Source organism: Anguilla anguilla, chromosome 18, assembly GCF_013347855.1.
Source record: "Anguilla anguilla isolate fAngAng1 chromosome 18, fAngAng1.pri, whole genome shotgun sequence".
In the NCBI taxonomy this organism is placed as follows: Eukaryota; Metazoa; Chordata; class Actinopteri; order Anguilliformes; family Anguillidae; genus Anguilla; species Anguilla anguilla.
In genome coordinates, this window is record NC_049218.1 from 21,276,129 (window position 1) to 21,304,068 (window position 27,940).

At 45.7% G+C, this 27,940-nt stretch overlaps 2 protein-coding genes and 1 long non-coding RNA gene across 4 annotated transcripts; 1 reads left to right on the top strand and 2 right to left on the bottom strand.

Annotated features, from left to right (window-relative positions):
• Positions 1 to 691: 691 nt before the first annotated feature.
• On the bottom strand, positions 692 to 20,848 carry ugp2b (UDP-glucose pyrophosphorylase 2b). 2 transcript variants are annotated; one of them, XM_035400069.1, is made up of 10 exons: positions 20,496 to 20,848; positions 16,943 to 17,070; positions 15,346 to 15,453; positions 9,587 to 9,772; positions 7,890 to 8,023; positions 5,362 to 5,659; positions 3,961 to 4,158; positions 2,905 to 3,147; positions 1,442 to 1,546; positions 692 to 1,244 (listed from the first exon to the last, which is right to left on the bottom strand). In XM_035400069.1, the coding sequence occupies exons 2-10, from the start codon at positions 17,039 to 17,041 to the stop codon at positions 1,137 to 1,139; spliced, it is 1,479 nt and encodes a 492-aa protein (XP_035255960.1). In that variant the 5' UTR covers positions 17,042 to 17,070; positions 20,496 to 20,848; the 3' UTR covers positions 692 to 1,136. The 2 variants fall into 2 exon arrangements, with proteins under 2 accessions (XP_035255960.1, XP_035255957.1); XM_035400066.1 differs by lacking the exon at positions 20,496 to 20,848 and adding an exon at positions 19,434 to 19,850.
• On the top strand, positions 19,940 to 21,362 carry LOC118217893. The gene is made up of 2 exons (XR_004763332.1): positions 19,940 to 20,420; positions 20,826 to 21,362. It is a non-coding gene; the product is annotated as an uncharacterized LOC118217893 (long non-coding RNA).
• A 242-nt stretch (positions 21,363 to 21,604) lies between these two features.
• On the bottom strand, positions 21,605 to 27,870 carry mdh1ab (malate dehydrogenase 1Ab, NAD (soluble)). Its single transcript, XM_035400070.1, has 9 exons — positions 27,751 to 27,870; positions 26,593 to 26,691; positions 25,809 to 25,905; positions 25,067 to 25,242; positions 23,714 to 23,836; positions 22,926 to 23,102; positions 22,554 to 22,667; positions 22,322 to 22,411; positions 21,605 to 21,989 (listed from the first exon to the last, which is right to left on the bottom strand). Exons 1-9 carry the CDS (start codon positions 27,751 to 27,753, stop codon positions 21,867 to 21,869), a joined length of 1,002 nt encoding a protein of 333 aa, XP_035255961.1. The 5' UTR covers positions 27,754 to 27,870; the 3' UTR covers positions 21,605 to 21,866.
• Between the last annotated feature and the right edge of the window lie 70 nt (positions 27,871 to 27,940).

The window sequence follows — 27,940 nt, forward strand, 5'->3', positions numbered from 1 at the left end:
GTTGTTCTCGTTTGTGTTGGTATTAATCAGTTTATCCTTCAGGGTACAAGTTGAACTATGCGGTTGTTCCCTGCACTTGGAACGGTACTTCTCTCTAGGGTTTTCGACACACTTGTTCCTGGTTATGGTTATACACTTTGTTGTACGTTGCTCTGGATAAGAGCGTCTGCCAAATGCCTATAATGTAATGTAATGTAATGTAAATTAATTACTGTCTCAGACTTTGATGCAAACACCAAGTACCATGGAATCTACAAAAAAAGCAAATGCAAGCCAGCGATTTCCAGAGAAGTTCCCGATATGCTGATCCACGAAGCAGGGCAGGCTCGTTTGCACTGCCTCAGAAGTACCTCGACACGGGAACATTACCATCAGTGGCCTGGAGCAGCTCTGAAAGACCTTCTGACAAAAGAACAGAACCACACGGTCTCTCCAACAGTCCTCCTTCTAAAAGGTGAAATTATGAAAGCTGTATTCGGGAGAACCTCACATAGAGTACAGTAATAATTTAAGGTTATTATGGCCTTTGATATGGGAACACCTGCCATGGCTTGCCTTGCGCCAGCTAGCTCACTATCATTACAATGTTCCTTTAAGTAATTTAATACATGTACACAATGTTCCCATGGTAACCTTTAAAATCACCCCCCCCCCCCCAACACACACACACACGCATAAAAGCACATAGATGTACGTAGAACCCATATTGCACTTTATTCATGTTCAGAACAGAACTGGGATTCTGCTGAGGGAAAACATAAAGCTGAAACACTTATTGCTTTCCGTAACTTCCGCTTTGGAGTCTGCTATTCTCTTGTGTTTTCACATGGCGGTTAAACCTACAGTAATGCACAGTACCGTATCGAGAGACACACGCTACGAGAAGGAGAAAAATACTGACCATGTACTCTCTGAAGAGGAACACAACCACAGGGGCTGTACAGTCATTATCATAAATGGTAGATGTGTGTAAACTTGGTCATCGATGAAGAGGGACAAATAAAAAAAGTTAAAATAACATTTAAAAAACCGAATGCCACCACCCGCTCATTCTGCTATGGTTCAGAATGCATGATTGCCTTTAGAAACTGTCTCTGGGTCACATGACTGAAATCGAGGGGTTTGTGGTCAAGGCCTCAGTGGTCGAGGATGCGCAGATTGCCCGAAACGATCTTGTTCTCCAGCACGGCTCCGGCCGGGATGTCGATCCTGTCTCCGTGGTTGGCGATGATGATCACAGTTCCCTGGTGGGGAAGAGGAGAGACGGAGAGTCTGAGGTTTACATTCGGATAACAAAACAAGCCAGTGCAGGCCTTCATAATAACAGGCTAATGATTAAGCTGGCCCTCATTTCACAAACGTCGAATGGCAAACTGAAGACGCTGCGTGCGGACAGCCTTGATTTAGGGAGCCAGATACATGTCGCACGGCCGTCGCTCACCTTTAGAGACACGTGCTTTCCGAAGGTGACGTCTCCAGAGACGGTCAGGTGATCTAGCTCCAACATGTCTGGAATGCTCTCAAACCTGGTCAGGTACTCCTGAACCTGCAGGGGATTACAGTAAGCGGGCAGTGAGGTGAGGCGGGGTGCTGACGAAGAATGGAGCTGAGGAGTTTTCAGCTATAGAACTGAACTGCTTTCTCAGCAAAGCCACACCCTACGGTCTATGCCCGATGTATGATTGGCTGTCGCAAGGGAGGGAGGGTTTCAGTGGGCAGGGTTCTTCCCAGATCAGAGTCATTATGCCAACGATACCGCAAAGTACCTGCAGTGTACCTGCGTGCGCGTGCTAGCCTGCACTCTACTGTGCTGACCAGGGATGTTTGGACATTTTAATAAAAACAAAACAAACAAAAAAAAACGTGGAGGCTAAAAGGACATTTAAAAAATAAAAGAGCACAATTAAAAAAGCATAACTGTATGGTATTTGAGCCAGGCAAGGGCAATCTAACTACAGAGATTACATACACTGTATGGAGGCATGTCTATTTGCTGCCTAAGATGGGATCCGATCAGTGGGGCAAAGATCGTTGAAGGATGCCTGAGAGGAGAGGAGCTGTGATGACCGTTGGCTCTGCTCGCAGCACTGGCGGGTGTGCAGAAATATTCATGTCGGGTGGGAGAGACTCATTAAAGATTACTGCAGGTCAGGGTAAGCAAGCGCTCCCAGAGCAGAGGCCAGAGGGGCTCCCAGCATGCCCTGGGATTATAAACAGAAAGCGCGAGGGAGAGGGATAAATCAGGCCCTCCGGAATGACCCTGTCCTATTCCAAGGAGGGGCGGCCATTCGGGCTTCGGCAGTTCCTCAAGCTCAGTCCTGTTGACGGCAGGAAACGAGGGACGCTAGCTCAAATCACGCACAGTCTGCCAGGCAATGGTGCGTCTGTGCTAGTCCTGCTTTGTGGCGTTCTGCTGCCTCTCAGCCCATGTCCCACCACCCCTACACGCCCCCGCCCCGTCTCCTGGGCTCCCCCACAAACACAAAACCACAAGTAATCGACAGGTAAGACAAGAGAAAGGGCGAGAAGTGTGCTGTGATACACTATGCTACAATATGGCTGCAGTGCTGCACCTGTATTAAAGACCGCATCTGCATCTATGTGTACAGTGCAGCACAGCAGAACAGAGGAGCTGCAGCAATGTGAGGCCCATTTCCATGGGGAATTATCCCTGCACAGCACAATTCGGAGCAGCATGGCGCAGTACAACTCAGTGCAACTTAGCAAAACAACGTATGTACCACTCAGTAGATCTGAGTACAATTCAGAACAACTCAGTACAACTGCGTACATCTTAGTATACCTCTTTACCATTCAATGGAGCTAATTACGACCTAGTACAACCCAGCAGAACCCAGTAGAACCTGGTCTAAGTGTAACAGGAGGTAAAGCGAGGCGGTCTACCTTGGTGAAGGAGCTGCCCAGCTTGACATGGGGCGTGGTGGGGAACTCCCTCTTCTTGCTCATGGTGAGCGAGCCGGCCTCCAGGCTGTACAGGTTGCTCATGACCAGCAGCAGGTCGGACGTGGTCTTCACCGGCAGGAAGCGGCTGCGTGGCACGTTGATGCCCAGCGCGTTGTCGAAGCTCTTGATGGCCGCGCCCACCGCCGTCTCCAGCTGGATGACGTTCAGCCCACCGTCTATGGTCTGCAGGCCGGCGCGGGGAGAGAAGACAGCGTTCACACGCTTGCAGTGACCCGCGGAAACTACGCTCAGCTCCTTACAGAAGGGTGGAAGCGTCACATGACTGATGCAGCCAGCGAAAACACCAAGGTGCCCACGCTAGCCTGGCTCCACAGGGCCTTGGTCTTCCTGGTGAGCCCGGTGCTTCTGCACTTTGCCAGGTCTGCTCGCAAAGCTGTTCTGTTCGCTTCACTTCCAACTTCACCCTTTATTTTAAACTTGCATTTATTCAACCTTAGCATGGGAGGTCAAATGCAAACTTACAGTGAGGTCCTACGGCCTCAAGGAGGGCAAGCATCGAGAGGGATTGTGTAGCTTATCAACTGATTAGGTGACCAGAGGTCTGGAATTTTCCAGTTAAGGGTTTGTCAGTTTAGTCAAATTTGCTGTAACTGGCAGAAGCCTGGGTCCAATTTCCAAGAAAATCTTACAACAAAGATGCAGCCTGTCCCACGCTTATAGCCTAGCAGATGACTAGTTCACATTTTAGGATTTTTGTGAAGCTGATGCCCAAGCGAGCTACTGAGATAGTACTGGGAGCTGGAGAGAGATTCGTTATAAAATCTGAGTGTTTAAAAAATGAATCAATTACCAATAATTACAGGCACTGTAAGAACTTCATACAACTTCAGCAAGCATTCACTGAATGCTACCTCACAGCAGACTGATATTTTAAATCTATTGCACCCTCCCCCCATGCCCACAAAACATTCAATGGTCCTTAAATCTGTTAACACTGGAGCTATACTGGTGGCCCTTAAAGCAGGAAACTGTCACCTTGGGGTTGAGGATGATCTCCATGTCCATGGCGTTCTGCTCCTGCAGCCTCTTGATGGCCTGCAGGGAGACCCACAGGTTGTTGGTGTTGAAGATCTTGAACTTGGTGACGGACTTGAACTCGTCCACGTGGGCCTTGGGCACCTGGGCGATCTCCAGCAGCCTCAGCTTGCCATCGTACTGTATGAGCGTCCCGCCCTGCGAGGGGAGAGGCAGCGTCACTCCTCAAACACAGGCCGATATTTAAGACAAGTTTTTAAATGTTCACTTTAACGAGCATTATCTTACATTACAGGCATTTAGCAGACGCTCTTATCCAGAGCGACTTTTTACATAGAAATTATACAGCTGGATAGATACTGAAGCAATGCAGGATAAGCACCTTCCTCAAGGGTACAACAGCAGTGGCCTAATGGGGAATCAAACTGGTGACCTTTAGGTTACAAGACCAACTCCTTAGCCATACTACACCACCGCCCAGTGACATTCAAGCACTGAAAAAATGTGCTATGGAAATCGTAACGAAAAACAGTAAACCTGCTGCTCTTGTAAATAACAGCAGGCAGTGCCAGAGCCTGCCATTAAATTCACTCTTGTTCATTTCTTTAAAGAGTAAAGATTTACAATTATTACAGTGCAATAATGTCTCAGAGCAAGTAGCTGCATTCGCAAGACACCGTTGTGTTTTAAAGTGTTCTGTGGTGTGGAGCAGCCCACGCTACGTAGCTATCCGCTTTGCTGTTCCAGTGGTGTGGAGCAGCCCACGCTACGTAGCTATCTGCTTTGCTCTTCCAGTGGTGCTCGTGAAATTGCTCTCGGCGAAACGGCCCCTGGCCTTGCGTCACTCTAACGGTACGCTAATGAAACCACTCGCTTTCTGGTAAACCACATTTATTTTATATTCATCTTGCGTCAGACTTGAGACTGTGAAAGAGACTGAGCATGTGCAGTCTGTGTATCTGAGCATGAGGTGTGCAGTTACTGCGCCAGAGGACTGCTCAAACTACAGAAGCAGACCAATCACAGAGGACCTGGGGATTACACCGCCAACTGACACCCTCCCCTGCTCGGGGTGATGTAATGGCCGATGATGCATTGCCCAATGGGCATAGTTGCCATGGGCAGCCCGGATTTGAAATGGGCAGCAGGAGGCGACACAGAACTTAGCACGAGAGTCTCAGAAGGGCGGGACACCAGACAGCTTCACAGATGTTTTTTAAGAAAGATTTCATAAAGATTCACCTTCTACATTCAAACCTTCAGAAACAAGGCTATTTTTCAGGCAAATGATTTCTGAAATTAAATGAATTTGGAGGGGAAAAAAGGCAGGGAAGTGGTCCCCCGTGCCTTAAACGCAGTCGGAAACGAACAGCGGGACCGCGGGATGGCGGGGCAGTGCACCTTGACGTCGGCCCTGGTCTTGTCGGTGACCTCCATGATGAACTGGCAGCGCTTGCCGTTGGGCTGGTTCATCAGGTGGTTGAGGATGTGCAGGTCCACGGTGGCCCCCAGGTTGTCGATGTTGGAGACGAAGATGTACTCCTTGCCCTCGGCAATCAGCTGGTCCAGCAGGCCCGAGTTGTAGAAGCTGGCGTAGATGTCCCCGTGGCCCGGGGGGTACCAGACGTCCGCGTTCTCCCCCGTCATCTCCAGGTCCGTCGCCACCGGCAGCAGGGACTCCTTATTGATCCTCGGATACCTGACGGAGACGAGGAGCAAGGCCAGAAGTGTGGGAGAGAGCAGCCATTAACATCCCTGCACCCCGCCCCCCACAACAATCCAATGTAATACAGAGAAACAACCCCACAAAGGCTGCATTCAAGCCAAAGCACCCACCATGGGAAACAAAAATAACAAGGTGATTACAAGCTTATGAAGCTGGTAATGTGGGAAGCTTACTGGGAAATGTTCACTTCAAGGCAGCCAATCCCGGCCCTCGAGAGCCCAAGGGGCCACTGGGTTACTTCAGTAACACTCAGCACTGAACTGATCTATTACAATTGGGGTGAAAATGGAAGCAAGCAGACCCCATGGCTCCCCGGGACTCCGGCTGCTCATCTCCGGCTGCCTAGTTTCTGTCGCCATCATTACCGCAGAGGAGGAAGAGGAACAGGCACTAACGCTTCTTTACGAATGGGGGAGGAGGACTACGGCCAGGAGTCAGAGATCAGGGTGGTACTGGCAGATCTGGTTAGAGTTACTGTTAATGGGATTATGCAGTGGCCACATCAAAGCTGCTCTTTGGCAGGTGAAGCGAGTCAAAGTGCCAGGAATCCGCATGACTGAAAAGGGAGGAGCATCAGTCCAGTCGCTACGCATTAAAGTGGTATCCAAGACGTCAACCGTCAACAAAGGGTGATTTGGACAGGTTTGTTTTGTCTACCGGTAAACGTTTGTTAAACTACATGTACCATAATCTCTGAAAGTCAGGGTAATTACAGTACAAACCAAATGCTGCTAGGAAAATGTCTGTCTGAGGATAATGCCCTGTCTGAGATTAACCAAACCGACCAAAGAAAACCAGCATCGTCCTAAGACCCCTGCACTTCAGGCCTCTGAGCTTGTCTGACCCCCTGCACTTCCTCAAATTTTTTTGTTGTTGCCATTTTTGTCCCATTTTCTCCCCAATTTATCATTATACCAATTCCCTGTGTGTATCACGGTCCTGGTCGAAGCGCTATCCTTCTGTTGGTCTGAGGAGGGTGTAGACTACCAATATATGTGGAGTCGCCAGCCGCTTCTTTTCACCTGACAGCGAGGAGTTTCACTGAGAGGGCGAAACGCAAATTTCATCAAAATTTTTACACGCGAAGTTCGATATACAGCTGCATTTTAATTGCTTCCCAAAGGCAAGCGAGACTTGTGACAAATTCTTCCTAGAAACCCCTCATCAAATATTAACACAACCCTATTATTGCAGGCAGAGCCTCATTCATTTTTAACATCCTGTTATTGCTAAAAGGGTACCGACTACAGGTCAATACAGTGCATTATGAGGAATGCATAAAATCCACACTATACAGTCTTGTGTAGCTGGGAGATGGATTTTTGGGTTTTACAAAGCGGTCGGCATAAGATCTGGGAACAAACAGGCCCCGTTTCTGCTATGCGGCAAAAGCATTCTCGAATTCGACCCGGTCAACAATTCCCTCCACCGAAAATGCCACTAATTTCTCTGCAGCCACATCATTCCAAAAACCCAAAATACTGAGCTGCAGGTACTGTCTGAAAACAAAGGCACTGTATACCTCAGATATGCCAAAGAATACAAAGCACATGCAACAGGTAGGATGAATTAAATGTGACAGTTTAAATACTCCTGCCAGCTATTTTTATGGTTTGAGTGCTTTTCCCATCTATTTTTATGGCTTAAGTCTGTAGATACCGTGGGTTATTATCTTCTGGAATAGGTCACTGTTTGGAACCTCAGTAGAAGCCGCAAGCCAGGGATAAAGTAATTTCCCCCTAATTTTACCAATTACGAGTTTTGGAGTTACACATTTTGTGAATTGTTCTCCACTTTAAATTACTGAATAAAAGCTGCTGGCCTTTTATTGCAAAGAATTCCCTTGACTGATCCAGTCGAGGATAAAAGATAAAATAATTATCCCACACTAAATATATCCATTTCATAACCGCTTGACTTGTCTTTTTATGGCCATACCCTAATTTTAGTTGGACAGAACGTGCTGATGCCGCCCGCTTTTAGTGTTGGCCCAGCTTGTAAATCACATTGGGACAGCATCGCTCTGTCACAGCCTTGGGTCCCCCCCCCCCTCCAGGACGGTAATGCTGAGGAGACGGGTGGGCGTGCCACTGGGATGAGTAATGAAGCCGTCACTCAGCGAATGCCGATCAGCTCTCTGCGTTAATGACAAACCAAGGCTGGCCTGTCTGAATGGGGTTAGCAGGGTTCAGAGGGGCTGTACCTGCTCTGGTTGAAGGTGTGGATCTTCACTCTATGGTGCGTATACTTCTGCAGGATCTTCTTGGTGTCTTCGTCGGTGTTGAAAGAGTTCATGAGAACGAGGGGCACATCTGTGTTGTAGGTCTTATTTAAGTGCTGTGGGAGAGGGGTAAATGAGAGAAGAAACTTTATTTTTAAAAACGGGCTCTCCATTGTCAACATGACGATTACACGCATACAGCGTCCTGCGTTCTGGAATGCACTCCTCCTTTTAGTTCAGACGTTCCTGTCAGCATGCGCTGCGTTGTGTTGTGCAATAACAGCTTCACCTTGTGATTGTGCAATACAACACTGCCACGCTAGCTTCGACAATTTCCCTCAATCTTACGGCTGTCAGAGAGCTACACAGGACAAACAATCATAAAAAACATGCCCTCCCTCCCTGTCATGGTTCTTTATTCTTTCATCACTGAAAACGTCTCTAAACCCAGAGCAAATCTCTCACCCACAGCAATTTTATTAGAAACAGAATGCATGGGGAGGTGTCGTATTTGGAAGAACCAAGAATGCTCCACATAGATTGCCTTTATGAGGAAGACTTGCACGCACGTGTGTCCAACCAAACACTTTCCCCGGAGGAGGCTCCTAGGTGTCCTTCACTGAGAACTGCTTGGAGATCCTGAAAAGGCTCTACATTGCCTTATTAATATGATTTATTCGGCTTTCTGTGGTCAGGCACTACACTGTGATGATCTGGCACTGTGTACAGTTGCTCTGAACTAAAATGCACAAAAACAAATATTGTGGTCACTGAGCAGTAGCATGTTTACAAGCCTTTACGCGTGATATTGGTTTCCTTATTAGATGAGTTCATTCACTTTGGAGCTCATTCGGCCATATCTGAATGGTTAAAAAGTTAGCTGAGGTTAAGATGAGGTATGAGACAGAGTATGCTCTGTATTCGTAACTGACGGGGAGAGGAGGGGGGTGGGCTCCAGGGGGGGCAGCCCAACAACCCCCCCTCTCCTGCACACAGAAGGCGCTCTGTTCCCCTACAGAACTGCAGGCAAGCCCCTGGCCTCCTGGGCCCAAAACACAGAGCCTCTCTTTCCCCAGGACACTGAAGAAGAGGCGAGCTGCTAGCACACTCACAGGAGGCTGCTGAGGGAACCTCTCTACATTAGCAGAATAACTAAGCGAATGTGAGCGCGCTTAGGAAATTTAAATGAAGCTAAGATTACTGCGGGGAAAAGGAACTGCATGTGGTTGCAATTTTGAAATTCTTCAACGTAGTATTTTTATGGAGTTCCCTCTTTCTCTCAACAGTCTGAGGAAATGACAATCGAACTGTAAGATTACATTCAGAGGGATGACAGTTTATGCGATGCTGGGCATTTTTCAAAAGGATCATGGGTAATTTAAAACTTGGGACTCTGGAGAGGATCATGGGTAATGGAACACTGGCCACTTTGGGGGGATCTTGGGGAAAATGCAGCATTGGTCATGCTTTGCAGGGGGTCATGAGTCAATACTGGGCACTCTGCACAGGATCATGGGTAATGCAATATTTGCAGTTTGCAGAGGACCATGACAAATGCAACATTGATTCTGGGTAATGCAGTACAGGGCACTCTGCAGTGGATCTTGGGTACCCTTTGGTTATTCCATCATATTCTGATGGATTCTGATGGGATGCGCCCCCGCCCCTCGCAGCCGTACCTCGATCTGCTGCACGGTCAGGTCCAGGAAGGTGTTCTCGTTGCGCACGCTGATCAGGCTCTTGGGGCCCTTGCAGCCCATGCTGGTGCCCAGGCCGCCGTTGAGCTTCACCACCACCAGCTTGTTCAGGCTCTCCGCCACGCTGTCCGGCAGCCCCTTGGCCTTTATCCTCTCATAGGGCTGGATCTGGGGGGGGGGGGGGGGGGGGGGCAAGGACACAACCTCAGCACCAGCGTGTTTAACCCCCAGGGGGGTTCCAGGTCAGCGGCTGACATGTTTACGTGGGGGGGGGGGGGGGAACATTAACTTTGGGGGGGCGTCATCAGGCAGGGGTGAGCCTGATGACGCAACACGTGGCCTTCTTACAAAATCTTCAGCTCTCAGAGGCCAGACCTCTGGGCCAGGTGGGAGTCAGAGGAGAAGGCCATAGATTATATTGCATAAACCCTCCAGGTCAGTACTCAGTTCTGTATTCTAAAAGACAGGGTGCAATCTAAAGCATCACTTTGTAATAGCCACTGTGCATACAGCTCTGGAAACTCTGGCTACCAAACAGAAGGAAAGCAGGAGTGGTTAGCTTATAAAATCTTTGGTAAGACTATAAAGCATGGAACATCATATTATTTCAACATATTTTCCACAATTCAATACCATTTCTTGTAGCTGTATAATTCACCTTTACTGCAGAGTTTACATGTGATACGTCAATGTGGTTCACAGCCCAAACGTAACGTTCGACACCACCAGTCAGTGAATGAGACGTTAGGACTTTCAGCCAAGGGTCTGTCAAATTGGATGCGATGCCAGTGGACAGAAGAACGGGCCAAAGGCGATGACCTGGAGAAAGTCCCTGCAGGGCAGCTACCGTTTCAAAGGGCCCCATATCCATGACGTACGGGTCAGTGGTGGCCATACAGCACACACATATACAACTCTAAAGTCCCAATTCAAATGAAATATAAGGCGCTTTGAATCTCCTTCCCTACTGGCTGGGGGGTTGTTCTGTTTCGGGTGACTTAAGAAAAACCAATCTACCATAGCCTGTATCCCATTCTGGCTCCCTTTCCACCAATAAAAAGGGCCCCATGTGGAGGAGGTGAAGAGAAAGGTGTGTGTGTGTGGAGGGGGTGGTTACACAAGCAGAAATGGGAGCCATGTGCATCCCGTCCCAACAGGGTGCTTTATCCCCCCCCCCCCCCCGACCCCACGTGCCTGCAGCCGACCCCCAGTTGCCCCCCATACCCCCCCACCCCCCTCGAGGGGCAGCCAGTGTCAGGCCTCCGCCATTAAAACTGACACACTGGAAGGAGCTCATCCGAACTGCCCTCGCCCTCCGACCCCCACCCCCCACCAAGGGGAGAGACGCGGCTGCTGGGGGTCGCGCTCTGGCGCAACCGATATGCCGAGGGTGGCGAAACAACGCCGGCGAGAGAGGGATAGGATAACCGAAAACACGGCGAGACATTACTCCAGTGGAACAGGGGGCCCTGTGGGCCATGTAAAAACAAACTGTGGCTGTTGGGAGTTCTGAATGAAGCCCCTCGTCAAACGCGAGCATTATACCAACTACAGACCTGGAGCCGGAGAGAGCAGACTTGGCCCTTTTGTTTCCCTTGTAATGACACTGTGACTGCTCACGGGTCACCTGAGCGACCTCGCACCTCAGGTCCGGTCTCCCATACATTTCAGCGTCTGCAAGTTCATCGCTTGGTCACCAAAATTTGAAAATTCGATTCAGACTTCCAAGTACATTCTGACAATCACCTGACAGTGATGGTGACACAAGCTACCCCACATCAGCACATCCCTCTAAGGTTCACACATTGCAACAGACCACTGGTGCAGAGGGAAGGCTGCCCATCCGATTGGACATTATCTTAATATCCCAAACAAACGTGAGAGCGAAGTGTGAGGTACTGAGCTGTAATGTGCCTGATGCAGTAAACTCCAGGATATCTACTCAGCCACCCATTTGCCTTACATGGATTATAGCTGCAGCAGATGGACCTGTAAAAAAAACAAAACAAATATGTTCTTGGGTTTAAAGTACAGTCTCCAGGTCACACAGGCATGTATTATCAGTTTGGAGGAGCAGGTCATTTATCTCAAAGTTGACCAATAAGAAGCGAGGGAGGGTCCATTGGGTGAATCACTTGGCTGTGATCCACACGTCATGATAAAAGGCAGTGCAGATTAAGGAGAATTTAAAGGATTTAAACAGTTGCCAGAAGTCTTGAAAGGGAACGGGTGGGTTTGAGTTTAAATTTGTTAAACGTTTGGAATTTGCCAATGAACGCTACGTGCCAGGCGAGAGAGCGCACGTCGCAGGATGTCCTGCCCCAGCGGAGAGGCGTTACTCTACGGGACTCTCGACACTTTGTTTAAAACACTATTTCAGACACTGCATTAGCAACGGAATGCGGATACAAACATCGATACAGCAAATATCGACAACGATATGGTCAAGCGGGACCGAAGCTGCTCTGAATTTTTGGAGCGAGGATGGATGTGGGGGAGGGGGGTTGGGGGGTGGTGAGCAAAGAGCGCTCTCCTCCGTCTCCACTACTGATCAATAAATGAGGACGAGGCTGGAGGCGGCCTGAAGTTTTTCCTCCAGCACTTCAACCAGGGAGTAAACAAACCGGAGCTCTGAGCAGCAAACGGGAGAGACGAGGCTCCAAACAGACCAGGATGGGTGGGGAGTATAAACCAGGGATAAAACAAAAGAAGAAAAAACAGCTCATTTACAGAGAGAGGAAAACTCCCAGACCCAGACCCCTTGCTTTCTCAAAGCTGAGCTGAGCTAAACTTCTACACCGGAGCCAAAGTCAGAGCCAATTAGCTAGAGAGTACACAAAGGTGCATTAAAGCGTGTCTGCCTTGTCCAGGCCACTTGTTACACCCCAAACACAGCTAGCTGCTTTAGCCTTTCTTTAGCTTCAGTCCAGCTCACAGTCAGGCAAGAAGACAAGAGGTAAAACTGCCCAGGGTCTCACACCTAGGCCCTCTTCAGGCGTACATAATCAATATTAGATTCAGAACACATAGCCCTCCAAAGCCTTAATTGCAGTGTGCCACATTAATAAGCAAAACAATAATTTGTGTTTTACGGATCGTTGCCACATCCAAGGTACAAATTAAATAAATGAATAACCTTAATGATGAAAAAAATTATATTCAATGAGTTCAAGTACACAGCCCCAATAAATACAAGCAGCAAAAGGGGAGGGACGGTGAGATCAAGCGGCAAAAGGCTGTTTGGAAAGTACAGCCATTCTCTGACCATAAAATATAATGCATCACGTGTAGGGGGAAATAGCCTGACACACAGCCAAACAACACTGCGACATGTTTTCCACTTGGGTTATCAAACTCATCCTGGAAGATCTGATCTGCCTACGCTCAAGCTAAAGAATGCCAGAACAAGCTGAGCACACACTGAGCGTATTTCATTGCTGTAAGGATCGCTGCTGTTCACTGAGAGCTTCGTTGACAACAGATGTATGCCTGGAGTGTTACTGGAGCCAGAGATGGACTCAATGAAGATTTAAAGGGAAGGAACCTGGCTTTCTATATACCTGTTAAAGGGTGAGGTAACCTACAACTCTACAGTATATAATGAACAATAATAATAATATAATTATCAACAATAAACCAACAACAATAATGAGAGTAATACTACTACTACTACTACTACTAATAATAATAATAATAATAATAACAACAATAATAATAATAATAATAATATGAAAGCAAACACTGCAAAAGCATTAGAAAGCAGTGCAGAGTGTTGCTCAACCTGATTGTAATCTGTGGTGAGGAGAAGATGCCAGTCTGTTAGTATAAATGAAAACATCGATCCGAAGAAGCGGAGAGACAAGAGACTCCCAGCTGACCACAGATCAGCCATCAGTCAGGCAGGACCCCGTCTGTCTGTTTTGTCTTGAGCACAACCTTAATTACTCGTTTAGCCTTAATCTTAAACAAATTTCAAAATTGAGTCATAATGGGTTACCGTCACTTTTCAACGATGAGTCACTGGACCTCATTATCACATTGCGCACAATGGACAGTCATTTCTTACTGAAGATCACCCGAGAAGGCTTTTCCACTACTGTTTAATATTAAACCTCATCTAAGGTATGAGCAGTCATAAAAACTTCTCTAGACGATAGTGAGCAAGGATCAAAGTCTTGGTTGAGCACTCCTCAACGTTAATCTCGTTTTGCAAGACCCAGATATAGGCTAGATTTTACGATGGAAAATGGTTATTTTTAGACAATATTAAAGTGATCGTTAACTACCTGGGGCTTTTTGTATATTAATTCAGTTTTAGTGTATGTTTTCATGCCCAGACAATTTTTATGTGCAGTGAAGGACATTTTGGGTATTTACAAATGCTTTACGATGTCCTGCTGCTTTGCAATTGGGCATTCTTAACTTTGCGGCCTGAAGCCAAAACAAATGCAGGGAGCTCCAAAGCAGCTTATACTGAAATGAAAGTGAACTGTCCCTTTAATGTAAGGAAATCTGGCAATGGCCCAGATAAACAAAGGTACGACATGAGGTACAGATACAGTAAATGGAAACTCCACTTTAGGTAGGTCTCTGTATGTGGAAATAGTGTACTCAAGACTTTGTGTGTCTGTAAAAATACACTAAAACTAAATATTACACAGAAGATATGGAAGTCCAAATGGCAACTGTATTCAGCTCTACAGTACGCAATGCCCTATCAAGCTTTCCACAACATCTCACCTCCCTCTGGACCAATAAAACTCGTAACATGAACACAGTCAGTTTTCACTGGTGGAGTTGAAACTAACTCTCTGAATGCGTGAGGGAGGGCATTCAGTGTAATTCCTCGATTCAGCCCCTGGAAAAACAAACAAAAGGCCTTTGGAAAGCAGAGGAGGCGGGGTTTTTAATGACCTGCCCATTCACACTGCGCACAGGAGTACGTGGGCGAGGCAATGACATCACACAGGTATTAGCTCCGTTTCGACGCCCCATTCCATCCTGTTGAATGTGCGCTGTGGACGGTCCTGCTGGGTAAGTTCTGCGTCGATGAACACGCCTCCTACCCATGAACGTGCAAAATGACACTTTCACTTTGTATTATCTTTTCTCCAAGAGAGCTTCGGGCTAGTCACACTCAGGCAGACACACGCACGTACGGCACACACACAGATATGCACATTTGTGAGCACACAAAGGCGCACAGGCACTTGTAATCGCGTCTCCTCTAGATCAAAGTCATGCTTTCATTCATTCATTCATCCATCCATCCATCCCGCCTTTCTCTAACACTCCTTCTCACATATCCCCTCGACTGTGAAAGCAGGGCCTGCCAGCCCACAGGAGAGCAGCTTACTGGCCAGAAGGACAGTAGAGGGAATCCAACACTGGCACCTGTGTCCTCAACACTGTCTCCATCACCTCGACTGAGCACTCAACAGCCACGGTGGCAATGGCATATATTCACGTTCAGAATTCACGGAGGAGTTCTACCTTGAAAACGCAGCTCACCCTCACTTCCTTCCCAGAGGCGGTTCATTTCCGTATTTACATCCGCTCAAGCATTTTAAAACTGGGAGACACAAGATGGCGCCCGATGTGATCATTCACGCTCCACTATTTCAGATGCACTGTCATTGAGCGGGGCAACACAAGGGATGGAGTGACTTAAGAGGTGAAATATGCCATCAGTTACTCCCCGTCAGGAATAAGTGAGGTGACCTTAAAAAAAACACACTCACCGAATCTTCGGGGGGCCTGTGAATCTTCGCCCAGTCCACAGAAGGGCCCTTCACTTGTAAGAATCGGTGGAAAAGCTCCTTAAAGCCTTCAAAGTCCTTTTTGGAAACCTAGAAAGAAAAGACAGAATAGGTGACATAACCCCCACTGTGCGATCCTAATCAGATCTCAATCATTATTTTCCCTTTGAGAGAAATGCCCATAAACATATACTGCAGGGCCAAATGCTATAGAGTGTTTAAACCTAATCCGCCAGTAACACGACCAACAACATTTTGACCACTAAGCTAAAGGTGGCACTCAAACACCTTTACATGATGAAGTATTTTCATCCCCTTCTTCATGAATTCAGTGTATTTTTTTTTTTTAAATCACCAAGACACTAGGGACAATGGTTTCTCAGCAGATTTTCAATTCTAACATGACCAACAATAAGAGCTCACACAGTTAATATACTCCATTGTGGCTGTGGCTACAAAGCTTCAGTCCTATCAAAGTAAGGCAATAAATAAATAAATGAATGAATACATTTCCCATTGAACTCAGCGTTTGTTAGCGTGAGTCAGGAACCAGGGGGTCTGCTTAGTGTCAGGCTCTGCTTTAAACAGTGTGCAGGCGACAGACGGAGCGCGAGCTTTAGCACAGCGCTACAGTATGTATCACTCCTGTGAGCGCTCTGTGCTACAGCTGGGGGACCAAATTACAACCATATGGGCAGCCAAAGCCCGTCACACAGAGAAATATAAAATAAAACAAAACAAGAGGATCCATACGGAGCATCCAAGCTTCATTTCTCTGGAAGGGGTCTGGAAGGCTTAAAAGTAGCACACTTGGGCAGAGAAAGTGAAGTAATCAGATCATCGTACGATGGTCTCTGCTGCGTGAACTGGATGTCGGTCAGCACTGTGAAATCTCTCCTGCTCCTGACAGCCCATTCATCAGCCAGGCCCACAGAAGGTTCTGGGCGAGGAGATTTAGCGGACAGAGATGAATCACAGCCCGTACCCCTCTGCGATTCGGACAGGCGGCCTCATTGCGCCCCGACGCCAACCAGAGACACGGCAAAGGGGGCCTATCCCAATTCTTCAAAAGTGGGACTCCCTCAGCAACACATTTGCCGTGCAATCGGTCCTCCTCATGTTGCTGCAAACTTTTGCTTGTGGAGTCTGCTCTCATGGTTCACCTCATAGTTATTCAGGACTGTTTGTACAGTATATGGCAAGGAGACATCGTTTTTGTGAGCCACAAAAGGGTAGAGCTTTCGTGCATTACTGTTCACTGACCTGAACCAATCATAGCATTGGTGTGGAACGTAATGTCTGTTGATTGGTTCACATAAGACAGTGGGCCTAATATGTATTAAAAAGGCTGTAATTCCTATAAAAAATCACCCAATATGGATGGAAATACCCTCAAATTTAAGTTGACAGTCTGTACTTTAAACTCATATTCATTTAAGTGCATCACCAGAGCATTTTACCACATGCAAAAACATGACTCATCATTATTCTGTTACTGGTGTACTTCAGCTCAGGTAACATTGTGCGATTTATAATGAGCAGCGTGGCTCCTCCCCCAGGCACTCAGAGCTCCACCTACCTCCGCCTCATTTCCTTTGGCCGTGGACAGGAGCTTCTCCAGCTCCCTGTGCATGGAGGTCTCCAGCTGCTGTCGCATGACTTCCTGAAACTCCGCCATTTTGCCGTTGGGCAACGTCTTTCTCAAATCTGTGGAGCAAAATGGGTGCCAAGGTTCAGCCAAGCATTCAGCCCTCTGGACAATCCCCACACCAAGATGTACCATCTACTTTCTGGTTGCCAGGCACTACCATGCCTGATGAGGAAAGAAGAGACAAACAAAGGTGATCATAAAAATAAAAATGTTGGTGTACACTACTGTTTCACCAGAGGGGTGAAATACAACTATGGAAATGTCCTTGCAAGATACCGGAATCTTCTGCAGAGATATCTTTGTACCAACTGGGACCAGGTGAGATCCGCAGTAAATCATGAGAGCAGTTTAACGGGGCAGGTGAATTGTAGCCTACATGTACTGTACATGACACACAGGGAAGGAGTTATGTTAATAATGAAATACATAGAAGGATTGTTTGTTGACACACCTCGTCTGAACCCTCATGGGCATTCTAGTGTGAAATGAGATTCCTAAACCACGCACTGGCCCGGAAGAAACACGTCCATGAAACATGCATTCTCCCATCTTAATGACGCAAGATTCGAGGAAGAAAAAAAACAGGTTAGTTTTCCCCATGATTAAGGGATGTCTCAGCTCTCTCTTTCTTTTGCCTTCATTCTTCTTTCAGTTCATTGTTTAATCATCCCTTTCAAAAGTGAGATCAAATTGGGTTGGGTTGATCTCACAGTGGACGGACCGATTTGTTCATTTTTACAGCCACCTATGTTACACTGTATGTTCACAGACGGCTCCAGCCTTGTTTCCCTGCCCGGAGTTCACGGGATCGCTCCAGCCCTGTCCCTCGCTCCATGGCTGTGAACTGCCCTGTTCCTCCCCTGGTTCATGCCCATGCCTTGATGCAGCCTTGAGCTCCAGATGTATCGTCTGGCCCCTCTAAACTGCAACTATAGTGAACTATACAATTTGGACTTCCACAATTCCAGTTAATTTATTACCTCAACTGTAACCTGCCCAACCCATTTTAACTGCTGTGATAAATCCCTTATTACATTTATGCGTTCTGTTCCAACTTAGTTTTAGTTTTCGGACAGCTCTACAAACTACACTGATTCACTCCTGCATGTCAGCACAGTGAAATATTTTGGATACCCTTGCAGTGTGCAGCTTCAGTTGGTGCTTACACAAATTCCAGATCGAGATATGATTGAGCTAATTAAATAATTAAGAGAAGCTGGCACGAAATCCTGAAACTGATTGGCCCTTCTTGAGCACCCTGGAGTAGGCAGTCTGAACTTTAATTTTATAAAGAAAGGCGCCAGCAAGTAGCAATTCCATGAGCTTTTTGGTGTGACTTACTGTATGTTTATGCTCAACTTTAATTCTCTTGAACTCTCTCAGGGCAACCCAAACAAACCTTGAGTAAGCCGTTAAGTAGTCTACCTACCTAAGACTCATTACTACCCCTTCGTTCATTGATATTTTTTCGCAAATTTGTGTAGAATCTATAAAGCAGTAGGCTTTATACCCTACATAGTGCTACATTTATAGTTCCTTGTTTTGTTTTGGGTTTTGTTTTTTTTCCCATATTTCCGATAAGTACAGCTTGGAGGACAGCTGTTCCGACTAAAGCCATTCAGACAAACTGCCAGAATATCTATTAAAAATACAGTCCGTCCATTTCAATTTTGAAATTAAAACTTGCAGGTTTTTTATACTCGATTCCACCCCAGTTCTTAGCAACGTTACTGACATTATTCACTTCGTTGTTCAGTCTGGTCTGAATTTCAGTTATAGGTCTATCGTTAATTATAAAAACTAAAATTACGTTTCACTATTCATTATAAGGTCGGATGGTGTGAGAGAAAACGCTGTTTTCTTCATCTGAATCATAGCGCAGAACAATTGCAATGCTGCGTACAATATAATGGGAAGCTTGATTTTAAAATTCTGTCCCGAATACGTGCAGAACACAAACTGTCATGCCACCGCAGTAGCTGCCGTGTGCAACTAAAGACACTTCGAGGGGAAAATGGAACGCAATCGGTTACTTCAAAGGGCCAATATACCTTTGTCAACCAAATTCCTAGGCTCAGATTACAACACGTACGCAACGCAGAAAGAGAGATGGGACGATCGGGTCCCGAGCAGTAGGCTACAGCTAGGCTATTGATTCATTCAGGTATCTCGTAGTGGAATAACTTACTGTTGCTATTGATAATCGTATTTGTGACGAACAACTGTGAGCGACAGGCTGGCAAGAATGACAGTCCTGTCGAATCTCAAGTTGGACCAGTATGATCAAGGCATCGTAATTAACTTAACTCAATGCCGACGGTGACTAGCCTTATGAGACATCCTTAATTTTCATCAGTTCAAAGAAAGATAATCTATAACTTGTAGATAATCGAATATATCAACAGAATCAGAAACTTACCTTCAACGGAGAAAGACATATCAATGCCTCGGTAATTGTAGCTAGTCTATGAAAACCGTATGCAAGTCTAACGCGATTACCTATGATCAAAGGCAATCAGAGCTGATAAACTATGCGGATAGTTTACTTTTACTTCCGGATTCAATGTCAAAATAAAATAAATAAGGTAAATACAAACAATCTGAACAAATGTGATTTATAAATATTATTCCTTATTTTGACAGCAGCTTCTTAGTGACTTTTTAGCGCAGACATGGTACTTGGAGATACATGTTCATTAATGCACCTAGTTCAACCTCTTCCAATCCATTTTCTTCAGAAATAAACAAAACTAGGCAAAATGCTTTTTAAATGAAACACATTTTTTCTCCTCCCACTTTGGTCAGCTACAGGGAGAGAAACCACGACCTTCGGTCGATCATACGTCAATCGCAATGGACTGGAGCAAACGAAACGCCCCCGAAACCTACTATTTCAAGGAAGGGACATTTTAGTAGGTACGGCTAAAACTAGGCTAACAAATGAGCTTGTAATGATATTCCGACTCAACCCCCTCTGCTATCAAATAAAACACGTCACATTTCCTTGGTTGGGTCAAAGCTGAACTTAAGACAGCTGGGACATCGGAGCATAACAGTTTATTGGGTCTTGCCTTAATTTTCTCCCTTTGACACAGATTCTTCTGTCGAATGCTGCGGCAAACTTGACATTAGCTGTCTTACAGGATAATACTACCAAAACTACCTACTTACAACAAATATTCGTTTTAAAGCTATTGCCAGAGTAGCCTACGTAGACATCTTATGTACATGGCAGTTTGCTACAGCTAGTCAGGCTAGTAAAATTTCACTGATCATCTGCAGTAGGCTAGCGGCAGAACGCTTGTGATCTATAAATTACGTTTGCACATAAAGCAAACCAAAAGCCCAACGACGCACGATACACTTGAGGACCACATAATCGAAAACACCACCTGCTATTCGTTAGGTAAGCAAAGTGTATCATTGATATTCTGAAACACCCATTTTTCATAGCTAGCTGGCTAACAGGCTTGGAACCCACCTTTTATTTTAATATTTATTATCGAGTTTCTTCGGGGCAGATCCCAGGGTAATATGCTTAGCTCAAAATGACCACGTTTACACTACACATCACATAAAAGGTCATTTTTTCATCAAATTGATAGAGATCACATTCCGTTCTAGAATGACTCGTTCGTTCTCCTTCCTCTTCGGCTCGCAAGACGCAGGATGCTCTCAGTTCTCTGAAATCACGTCGACCCTGCTATGGTCCAGTCCCATTTTCTCACTAGTCCCCACGACCCGCATACTCAGAACGATCCAATTGGTCTGTATACTGTATTCTGCGTTCTTATTTGTCCCCGTTGCTCAGAGGCGGGCCTTGGGGAGAAAGAAGTTTCTGGCTGTCGGGTGGCGCTGGAACCTTCAGCAGAAGATTTCAACATGGTATGAGAAGTGCAAGCAGGACGTCGCCGCAGGGCCATGCAATACCCTACATAGTTCACCATTTCAAATGTCATCCCTTACACACTATATCCGCAATTGCACTTTAAAAGTGATTTACGAGGCATACTAAGTCATATTTGCGCATGATTTTTTTAAAAAAGAGAAATGTTTCAATGTGTAATATTGTTGGTTAAAATATCATAATGTTAATATCTACATTTGTTCTACGGAAACGCTGACTTATTCGTTGCTTACAGGATGAATCCCATCTGTCCATCAACAAAAACCAAAGGTATGAGAGTTGATCACAAATGGGTCTCTACTGGCATCATGTGGTAATACCTTATTATTGCACATCAATCACTAAGGCCACAATTGCTATGGTTAAATTAAAATGGCATTCTCAGAACTTCCAGAACTGGATTCATTCATTGTGTGCAGATTAAACTGCTATAGAAATGAAGTGTCCTTGTTAATTCTTTTTCCATTTAATAGTCTAAAATGTATGGACCAAGCCAAAATTTACACATTTGAAAAGACCAGGAGCAAAAAAAAGATGACAACATATTTGAAAGGAATCTCAAAGGGGCCAATCCCAGGTACACAAGCAGTTAAAGGCTCGTATTGAAGCTTCATCTGTTTCTGGAGTAGCCTGGAACCCAATGTGTTCAGAATAATCAAAATAACCAAACCAAAATCATCCACACCAGTTTACACAGTTTTGTGGTTTTATTGTTATATTCAAGATGTAGCCATTACAATGACTGGACAGCTAGTGCATCGTTGATATCTGCTGAAGAGCATTCCCCAAGTGCTGCTGACACAAGGTCTGGCAAATCGAGCTTAAATTTCTTAATGTAACAGCTTGACGGTGATACACACGTACGCACACGGGAGTGTTTTACAGACGCGAGTCAGGAGGTTTCGGGGTGTCTAAGTGCCGTTGCGTTGGTTTTTCGGGTGCTAGTCAGACGCCCAGGAAGGAGACGGCGGTGTCCCTCTCCTCCACCAGCTCCGCGGCCGTGGCGTCCAGCTTCCCACGCGAGAAGTCGTTGATCGCCAGCCCCTCCACGATCTTCCAGGACTTATTCTGAGACGGGAAAAACGAACACCTTCAGGCCAAAGTGTACATTCCTTCTGGTTACATTTTTCCATTTGTAAAAGGCGGTTGCTTTGACTGGCAGAGAACATTTCCAAAATCATGGTCATTTGCTCCATGTCATTTATTATTTTAATTTTTTTAAATAAGGAATTCCACCAGGGATTCAAAAATTAAGGAAAATCAAAATAAGGAAAAAACATGCGTTACATTTTAACAGCACCTTGCCAGGTACTACATACTAAAAGTACCATTTTGAGTGGAGTAAAATAAACCCTGGCAGAAATAAAATGCTGGAGATGGGAATGAGGCAGGTGCCTTACCTTGATTGTAACAGGAAATGAGTAGATGAGGTCATCGGGCACGCCGTAGGAGTTCCCGGAGGAATAGATCCCCATGGAGACGAACTCGCCCTGCAGGGGACAAAGGTCATTCAGTCAGAGGGCCGCGTAACGTCCGCTGTGACAGTGCATTCGGAAAGCTCTGCCCCAGCTCCGCACGACGCCATCTTTCCCACCCTAAGGAGCTCTCTGGGGGAGACCGCTAAGCGCTAACCTCGGGGGTGCCGGTCCAGATGTCCCTCATGTGGTCGCAGATGGCCTTCGCTGCCGACATGGCGCTGGACAGCTTCCTGGCCTTGATGACGGCAGCCCCGCGCTGCTGCACGGTCTGCGGGGTGGGGGGGAATCACAGCTCTGAACACTGCCGCTGGTCACAGCATCTCATCTCATGGACATGTACAGCATGATGGGAAGGCGATAACACAAAAAGTGTATCCCCAAATCCATACCATTGTCTTGTATTAACTAAAAATGGTACATCACCTTGCCAAAGTAATAGTCGTTGCAACTGAAACACTGGCACTCATGCTCCAAGTAGTCACGTTATCTTTTTGTTTGCCACAAGGCCATCAGCTGCTCTACTCACAGATATGAAATCCCCCTTGATCCAGCTGTCATCTTTCACAGCATCAAAGGCAGCCATCTCTTTGCCCTGGAAGTTGACCTTGGCGTGGTGGACATCAGGGTACTGGGTGGAGGAGTGGTTCCCCCAGATGATGATGTTCTTCACATTGTTGGCAGACACGCCAACACGCATGGCCACCTGGATCCAAGAGCGAACACGTTAAAACATCTCAAACCACCCTCTCTGAATACAATACAGAGAAGACTGCACATATGGTGGTTGGTTTCCAGAAGCGTGAAGGAATGAGCCAGTTTTCAACAAATCTTTACAATTTGTTGATTCACAAACCGAGAGACGGAGGGCAACTCACTCAACTGTACAAAGTCATGCATACAATATTTGCACTCAGATGAGGTGATTCATTTAACCCCTTCTGTATTGCATGAGAATCATGGTTCAATTAAAGTGTCCTTTATACTGAACGACCCATATTCCCCACTGTACAGAATTTCCACAGCTACCCTACCCTCCAAGGATTGGCACGGATTACCCAGGCTAAAGACTGCTAGGGTGCAAGGCTCATTTATCCCAAAGGGTACAAGCATAAGTGAACTGTAGAAAGGCCTAACTTCGTCAGATAACTGCGAAGTATAGCTTCATCCAATGGCACTACTCTTTATCAATTTATTATTGGTATACAGTTATTGCTATTTATTCTTCCCTTGTTCTTTTAAATATTTCAATTTTGAAATGTTCTCCAAAGACAAATGACGACATCCATGCATTCAGGCACGCAGAGAGAGTCCCACCTGTGAGCGGGCCCTGTTGTGGTCCAAGCGGGTCAGGCAGGAGAAGTTCTCCTTGGGGATGGATGGGGCAGACTTGGCCGCAATCAAGCAGTTGGTGTTTGCTGGATTTCCAACGACCAGGACCTAAGACAGAGTAGAGGGACAAATGTGGGAAACTGCCCAGTTCCATTCCACATTCTAGAATGTAGTGTAGTGTAATGTAGAATGCAGCAAAAGATCTAAGCCAATGCTGAAAGACTAAGGCTTTTTTGGAGGGGGGCAAAGCTAAAATTGATAGCTTTCACCTCTTTAATGATCAGAGCCAATCACTGTGTTCTGCTGTGGGCAACCGTTTGATTGGTTCAAAACAAGTCACTGACTGGCATGGGGTTAATGCAGCCTCAACACCACTACTCTAAGCATTCTCTGGAGGGCAACTGAAAGCACTATAAAATGTCGATATAAAACTAGCACATATTAAAATATTAACACAATTCCTTAAAGTTTCAGTTCAAAAAATAAAACCACTGTCAATCTTATAAGGGATGGAAAAAACTCAAAATCCCTAAATGGTTACACGGTGCTAAAAAAAGAAATCATTTACTTCTTTATATGATATGTATAGGAGGGGACATTCTTCTAAATGAGCAACATTTCAATGTAAACCAATGTGCTACCCAAACTATAATGCCTGTTATCACTTGAGAGTTGGACCAAGGTACATATTTCCCATGTTCATATCACAACCTCACTCAACTGTCAAAACCAACACCATATCAGCACCAATACTTCTAAACACGGTGACAATCACAGTGAGAACAAACCGTGTAAAAGGAAATGGCCATCGCCAAAATGATTTTACTTCTAAATGCACGTGTACGCACCAAACGTACGAGGTGCCATAAGAGGAATGGGTACAAATTCCCTACGAGCCCCACAGTGACAGCCGATATGAGCAATTCAACACCGCATTCATGCGAAGACTGTCAAAGCCCGGCATTACACAGGGCTTCAGAGCACAGCAGATGGTGACCTTGAGGGAGTTAGACGAGCTCAGACATGAAAGACCGTGGGCTGTTTGCCAGGTTCACAAATACAACACTGTAACCCCGATACAATGTGCATTTCATACGCAAGATAGCTCACTGCAGCAGCTCTGAAACAGCACTAAATATAATGCCCAGGTAGGTGGCAAATGCATGTCTGCAGTGTGCAGAGCCAGTTGATTACCCCCCTCCAAATATATGCATGTATGCGAGCGAGCAACTGAAAGAACTGCCCAGTTAGCAAAAGGCTAGCACACAGCCACACAGCAGTGGCCACGGAATGCACCGCAATGCGAATTCCAGGCCCCGCCTCTTTTGTGTCAGTCACCTTGACGGTCTTCTTGGCGTACTTGTCCAGGGCAGCCCCCTGGGACTTGAAGATGGCCACGTTGGCCCTCAGCAGGTCCTTCCTCTCCATGCCCTCCTTCCTGGGCATGGAGCCCACCAGAATGGCAGCATCCAGGTCCTTAAATGCCACCTCCTCTTTGTCTGTTGGGATCACCTCTGCAGGAGCACCAGAGATTAGATCAACAGTAGAACATTAGACCACCGTGAAAATGGCGATTTGTTTTGTGTGTACAATGTCCTGTCTTCCTCCACTTTTCCATTTTTACTCCTTATTGCACCAAATACTTTAATTTTCTCCTGTGGATGGCACATACCTGACAGAAGAAGACTTGCTACAGTAGGTGATGCATGCCTCACAAGTATAAGCATGAATCACACACCAGCAACAACTTGAAGTGCAGTTTTCATCACACCATGCTGTACAAATTGGAGCCAAAGATGCCAAAGCCAAAAGGGGGACCCTTATATGGTCATTAAGTCCGAGTCCCTTGTCATCCACCGAGCGTGTGACAATAATTTATATCGGCACATGGGGAGACATTAGAGGAAGAAAAAACTCCCATTATGTTGTATTTTGACTGTATTGGTACCACTGACTTGCACTGAAACGGGTGGCTGAAAGCCAACCGCACTGGTGCTAGAGAGAGCACAGTCTCTCAACAAGACCAGGAAGCTAGCTTCAAATAAAGTCAATTTTGGCCGCTTGGTCCAGACAGGCCTACCTCTCAGAAGTGGGAGGGCACAGTCCTGAAGCTCCATGACCACTCCATCAAGGACTGGCATCATGGGCGTGATGTCCAGCAGGACAAGGATGATTGGCTAGCCAGGACAGAGAAGCGAGAGGAGAAATTAAGACATCTACCAAGGCTACCTAGACACATCACAGCCATACATGAAGTGATTAGAAAAGAAAATACAATTTGCTTCTTTTTAAATCATAATCCAAAAGAAATGCTCTGCACACAACAAGATTAAAAATGTCACTTTCAACATATTTATCCTCTTATGCAGAAGGGGAACAAGATACAAATATTTTGGCAGAACTACCCTCTTCAGTGTGTAAAGAAAACATAGGTTCGGCTGGCTATAAAAGGGACACAAGTCATCATCATTAACAAGGTTATAATTACATGAATGTCTTCAAGTTTGCTATACAGGTACAACAGGTTCTGTAGTTCATTTACATAAACGAAAATGGAGCACAAACCAGGCATTGCAGTTTTCAAAAAGAACACCACTATGGTAGATATGCAAAATACCAGCCAATGCTACAGATGTATTTTTATATTGGACTCTCAGCAATGAGGTCTCCCAAACCCTTCCCTGATTTGGTGCCCATTTATCAATCGAGGCTGGAGATTAATTTTCAGTAGTGTACAACATGGAATTATCTGACGTCGACAATAATCTGGACATTTGAAAAGCCTTCAAAACTTCACTGATATTTGATTAATCTGTAAATCTCTACTACTGCATGAGATTACGTAAACGAGAAGCAATTCTTACCTGATCCTTGCCGAATACGTCACCCTTCGCGATGCCATAAAGAAGGGAATAGGCAATCTGACCAGCAGCACCCGTCACCAAAACTCTAATGGGGTCAGTCTGCAAAAAGATGAGGCACGCACACTAAAAACGCCATTACTGCACGCGGCAGTTAAAAGGGGAAATAATAATACTGAACAGGAGTTCTGTAGATGCACTGATTGCGACCGAAATAACGTCAGATTTATAAACTGACGCTGTTGGTCCCTGTGTAATTATTTAAAAATAGAGCTCACTTTTCTATCGTTTGGACAGTGACATCCGAGTGGCCTAGCAGACCAAGATATTTATAAACTGGCAAACAAATCCGTCGCTTTTAAATCCTATTAGCCAGCCAACAAGTAGAAGAATGATTCCGGCGTTGGTCAGCTAACGTTAGCTAAATGCAAATACATGCATTAACTATCTAGGCATCTGTGTACCAATCTGCAGTTATATTATCTGTAGCCATGTAACCACACTACGAATAGGGTGGTAACTACATCCTGTACATTTCTTGTACTTGCGGTAAGCTACGTATGTAGCCAGCCAACTGTGTCTAAATGCATGAATGAATGAAGGAGATTACTTGTTGAAACAAATATCTACGATAAGCTTTGAATAGCCAAAACAGAGTTAGTCAAGGAGTTAATCAACTGCAAAAAACAATGGGCAGCTTCCCACGACCACATGAATAAATTAGCTAGTTACCTAGCAGTTTAAATTGACGTTTGTATGGATTACGTTCGTCGTCAATCGATCTCAAGATAAAACCACGCATGTGTCAGTTTGGCTGCAGCTCTAAAGTTCTTAATTCTGTGCATAATCTGATTTACAGCTGTGAATTACCATATTTGGCAATAAAAAACTACACGAATGTTAAAAACCAAACAAACTAGACATCCTAAGGCAATAAGAAATTAAAACTACATTCCTAACACGAGTTAACGAACGACATTTGCTGTCTAAAAATGTTGATGCTGCGGCTGAAAAGCTAATTAGGCAACTAACACTGAAAATAAAATATCTATGCAGCCGTCTGTTTTTTTACACTCTATAGACACGCAATCAAGTTCTCCCGCTAGTTTACAAGCTCCGACACTGCACAGCAGTATAACACTTTTCAGAAAACGCATTCACCATTTTTGCAGCCACAAATCTTCAGCAGCTATTCACTCCCACTTCTCATTGAAACAGGGGGGGTCACCTCTACTTCTACAACGTTGGTCAGGACTGCGCATATGCTAGATTTTAGTTGCATGCTGGGACTTATTGTTTAGTTTCTTCTTCCTTCCCATTCTAACCACAGGTACCACAGCTACGAAAGCAA